At 39.0% G+C, this 5,000-nt stretch overlaps 1 protein-coding gene across 3 annotated transcripts in view; it reads right to left on the reverse strand.

Annotated features, from left to right (window-relative positions):
• The window catches only part of LOC125031193 (ubiquitin-conjugating enzyme E2 Q2-like), a 33,001-nt gene extending 32,101 nt beyond the window's left edge, over positions 1-900 (reverse strand). For all 3 annotated transcript variants that reach the window (XM_047621799.1, XM_047621800.1, XM_047621798.1), the window contains exon 1: positions 619-900. In XM_047621799.1, the coding sequence (XP_047477755.1) occupies positions 619-780 (162 nt within the window). In that variant the 5' untranslated portion in view covers positions 781-900. The remainder of the gene's footprint in view (positions 1-618) is intronic.
• Positions 901-5,000: the final 4,100 nt, after the last annotated feature.

Raw genomic sequence — 5,000 nt, forward strand, 5'->3', positions numbered from 1 at the left:
AACAAATTATGAGATGTTTATTAATAGTGGGCACAATCCACAGAACATAAATGTAAAAAATAATGGCCAAACAGCACAAAGACTACAACTCCATGCATTCCTCCAGCTAACCACTTCAGAATAAAAATCAAGAATATAAAAGCCTTGGTTAAGCAAATCCCTGAGCTCCAATGACTACTCAACGAAGCTACAGGTCTCCCAAACACCAGGGGGTATTCCCAGAAGATGACAACCAAATCGACGAAAATTCATCCCAAATAATGTCTGCCTCAGGAGTACAGAGCAAGTCCTTTCCCCCTTAGGTCTGTTGCAACACTACCGAACTACAACATCCTGCTTGCTCACTAATGCATATAGATACTGCACAAGTTGCGAGATGAACGAGATGAGCTTTCCGAAAGGTGGTGATGCAATGGGGGAAAAGTAGAAAAGGTTTGGGAAAAGGGAAGAGGAGCGAGGGCCGGGCATGGGGTCCTGGCCTTGGACTCTGTAAACAAAGCCTGGACTGTTGGCCGACCTTCGCTCTGACATGTTACATTGATTTTCTCTTATATCGCTCTCCTCAGGCCTTTTCTGGCAGGGCTAGACCAAAGGCTGACTGTGGGAGACCATACTCACTGTGATATTGGCGTGAATGTCATATTTCTTGTTCGTTTTGGAAATAAATCGGCAGGTCAGTTCGTCAACACTGGCCGCCACCACTTGGAACAGCTCGTCTGTTTTTGGAAACGCGTTCTCCAGTACCCGTATTTCTTGCTTGAGGGTGTTCAAACACGCCATGATAATTTCAATGCGCCCTTATTCCTGGCATGGAATCAATTGCGGAAGAACTGCGAGAAAATACACAGCAGAGATGACAGCTCAGCGCGAGTCGTCTCTCTCTCCTTCCTTCCCGACGAGAAAATGGCGACTGCGGACAGAACTCACCAAGTGTCCAACTTTTTCCACAATCGAGCGTTCACCCGTTAGTTAGGCCCCTGTGAATATCTCTTATTTTTCTTATCAATGTATCCAGGATGGTTTAAAATACCAAATATATTTCCAATGAATATATATTTATTCATAAACATTGCCTTTTAATCGTTGTTCTCGATAGAAGTTTAAGAAATAGGTTTATATTCATGGAAAAGTTCAATGTTAAACAAAACTTCACCAAGCTTAATGACACATCTTCTTTAGTATGGTAAGTTTCCATGAGAGAGTGCTCAACAGATGGCATTAGTTGTCGTTCTCAAATGGCGCTGATTTTGAAAATTTCTTTAAATCGCACAACCGATTTCTTCGAAGAACATTGGCTAAAGCACTTTACTCTGTCGTTAGAACATACACAAAATAGTTATATGCCAGCTAAATATGATTTGGATCATTACATGAATACACTTATAATGGAAGTATAGCGTACTAACTTCCAGGTAATTGCATGCATCAAGCATAATATGCATCACTATAATAAATCTTATATTACACATTTACAATACACTTTAAGATTTTATGCTAGATCAGTTGCCGAAATCGAAGTTCCATGGATAAATGTAATAGTTTATCAGATGGCAGCCCAGTACATTCATGAATATTTAATCTGACATCGTTTCGTGTGTGTGTGTGTGTGTGTGTGTGTGTGTGTGTGTGTGTGTGTGTGTGTGTGTGTGCGTGCATGCGTGCGTGCGTGCGTGCATACGTACGTGCGTGCGTGCGTGTGCGTGCGTGTGTGTGTGTGTGTATGTGTGTGTGTGTGTGTGTGTGTGTGTGTGTGTGTGTGTGTGTGTGTGTGTGTGTGTGTGTGTGTGTGTGTGTGCTTGTAATGAAACATTTATCAATGCATTTAAATTTAGACAGCTATTGATTAATCTGTTCTGGCTGAAATATATGCGAGAACATACATGCACATAGATCCACAGAATGTGTGTATTCCCTGGTAACAAGACCACTCAATTTGTTGTCCCATAAAACACGCTAGATATTAAAACCACAGTGTTCCGTGACGATCATCCAATGAGGAATCTTAGCAGATGTTTCAACAAGAAATGTTATATAAAATCCGTATTAGAATGTGAAATCATATTATAAGCTATCACAGTCTGGGCTGCATGCCCTCGAAAGGAAGTCCACCGTTAATGGCCGTGTGACCCTCAAGCTTAGGCCCACGAAGGGCCGGGAGGAAGGAAGCGACAGTGAGTCGTCAAACATCTGTCCTTGGGAGTTTCTGCGTGGAGAGTCACGCGGTAAGGAAGGAGGTTGTGGATAGGTATCCTGGAAGGGGGGAGAGTATCGCCACGCCGACCTGAAATATGACCTGCACACACACCGGGCACGAGATGGAGAATAAATAATTTTCTTCTGCGTTGAGATGTAATCCTGTGAATTAAATAGTTAACATCCAAGTTGTTTTTAATAGTTTGCTAATTATCGATGTGACTTTCATTTTTAGTTCCTTTGCATTACGTGCCGTAAGATCTTTCTTTAAAGAAACCTTAAGATTTTGCAAGGTGAAAGATATCATGTTCGTTGGCGACATGGAACAAAGACTGTACCTACAAAGCCCAGCACGTTTTTTTCCCCCTTTTAATGATGATCGTACAGTCTTTGTGAGACGTGATGGTAGACATGTTACTTCATTTAAGTCTAAAATTCTGTTGAAACATATGCCTAGCCAGACGACATGCGTACACTACATGCTCAGTGCAGCTGGTGCCACAGCGAAGTTTGTTTTTAATTTGTTTTAGATATTCTTAGCAAATCCTAAGATATTGTCTGTACCTTTATTTTCCCGTTTATACATCTATATCCTTTACATAAGAACATTATATTTGCCACAAAATTTAGGCAACTGATATTCTTTTCAGATGCCCGCCATATTCTTGTTTGGTTGGAAACGTATAGCAAGAATGTGTGCCATGGTTCCATCCTAATATTGCTTTTCTGTTTTAGAAAGTTTGTGCGGGAAGCAAATATCAGTCACATTCAGAGTTAAAAAGAGAGTAAAAGATATTCTGAAAACAGATAATATTCCTGGTAAGTGCAAGCCACGGAATAAAACATTTTGATAACTGCCATACTTCCACCAGAGTTAATCATTTTCCCCCCTCTGACCAACCGATCGTGGCGGCGGTTCACATTTCACACCGCTGTACACTTTTTGGACAACGACAGATTCACGGCGTGGATGTAACCGCATGCGCAGCAGCAATCATTTACTCGGTACACAAAGTAACCGAGTCGGAAAAAAAATATTAGTTTATTTTCTTTCCGGGAAAATTAAATATATTTGTTATTTGAAGACGCATCAGATAACACACTGCGATATGATAAACGGTCAATGACCTTAGTTCTTGATCCTAGTTAGAACGAGTTAATCAGGCAGTTGGTTTTTGGGTTCGGTTGTCCATACGAAGTCCATGTAGGGTTTTGATGGGAATGGGAATTAACTGGAGGCGAAAGGTGTACGAAGAGGCACGTATCAATTTTAGTTAACCTTTAAGAGGACATCTCTTTATCGTCGTGTTTACTTCATTTGGCAGGGCGGAAGCACGAAGTGTGCAAATGTTTGTAAAAAATCTTATATACTGAATATTGAGTCAAGGGTCATTTGTGAGCCGTTTTTTATGTTTTATTTTACCGGAAGACTGTTTAATTTTATTTCCTGATAACATTGATTATGAAATCTTCAATAAGAATCTAAGAAAGTTTCGATAAGCTCGTGAGAACTGCCGATGGTTCAAACTTTGACAAACGTTTGAATTGTTCTTGGTAACCCCAAAGATAACCAGGGCTCTATCTCCAAACTGCCAAGAAACAAATTTGGTCAATTCTGATGATTCAACTAGGACCTTGGTATAGCTTGTTGAATTGTTTGCTTCGAATCTGTGGATACATTATTCCATTGTATATCGAAGTGTGGCGTAACGTTCCGTAGGCAATTTTTATTAGGCATATAGGTTTGATTTGATTTCTAGTTATATATATATATTTTTTTTTACCGCGGAGTTTATGTAAACCCTCAAAAAAACAAATCTAAACAGATGCGCCCAGTACTACTGCGAAAAGCAAATCACATGTTGGGGGAATCCTGTCAGTAAACAAAACGCATTTGTAAGTACCGGTTTTGTGGCTGGGAACATGTAAAATATCGTATTACAATCCCCCTAAAGAGGATTGAAAAGAAATGTCCAATGAGTAACCTCTGAATGGTCCTAACAGTTTGCAAAGGATCAGGTACAAGAATGCTTGTGCCTAATGAATCCATTACTATGGGTACCTCAGGACACCTCTCTCACATCCTCTTTTTTTTGTGCTGGGCATGGGCACAGAATAGGAGAAGGGGCAAGCAAAAGTACAAGAGGTAGACTACCTCAGGTAGTACACATGTGACATGCTGTCGTTAGTGATGACAGCATACGATGCTCTGGTGATATGCGAGAATGTAGTTCATGCAGTCTATAACAGTTTATCGAAAGTGATTCGCATTTCAGTGACCATTCGTAAACAGGTAACGTAATTTAAGTAATTGACAAGTGTAGCAGTTCCTCTGATGATCGAGGTCCATCCGTGGAATAACGACGAGCACCTTTTTATTTTATTTATTTAATTTTGTGTGTGTGTGGGGGGGGGGGAGCTGCAATGTTTTCGTTTGGGTGTCTGCTCTCTTCACATTGCTTTTTTTTTTGTAACGGCAGTACTTATGTTATTACCATTAGGACTACTAGTTTAGTTTTACTGTTGTTATTGATATTTATAACTATAAATTAGTGGTATTATCTTTTTTGTTATTATTATTATTATTATTATTATTATTATTATTATTATTATTATTACTATTATTGCTATTGTTGTTGTTTTGTTATTGTTATCGTCGTTGCTATTGTTATTATTCTCATTATTATTATCACTCATCATTATGATTATAATTATTATTACAGCTACTACTGTTATTATTACTGTTATTATTAGTACTACAATATTGATAAAAATAGAGATTATTATTATCATTACTATTGTTAGTA

This window comes from Penaeus chinensis, chromosome 12, assembly GCF_019202785.1.
Source record: "Penaeus chinensis breed Huanghai No. 1 chromosome 12, ASM1920278v2, whole genome shotgun sequence".
NCBI classification, from domain to species: Eukaryota; Metazoa; Arthropoda; class Malacostraca; order Decapoda; family Penaeidae; genus Penaeus; species Penaeus chinensis.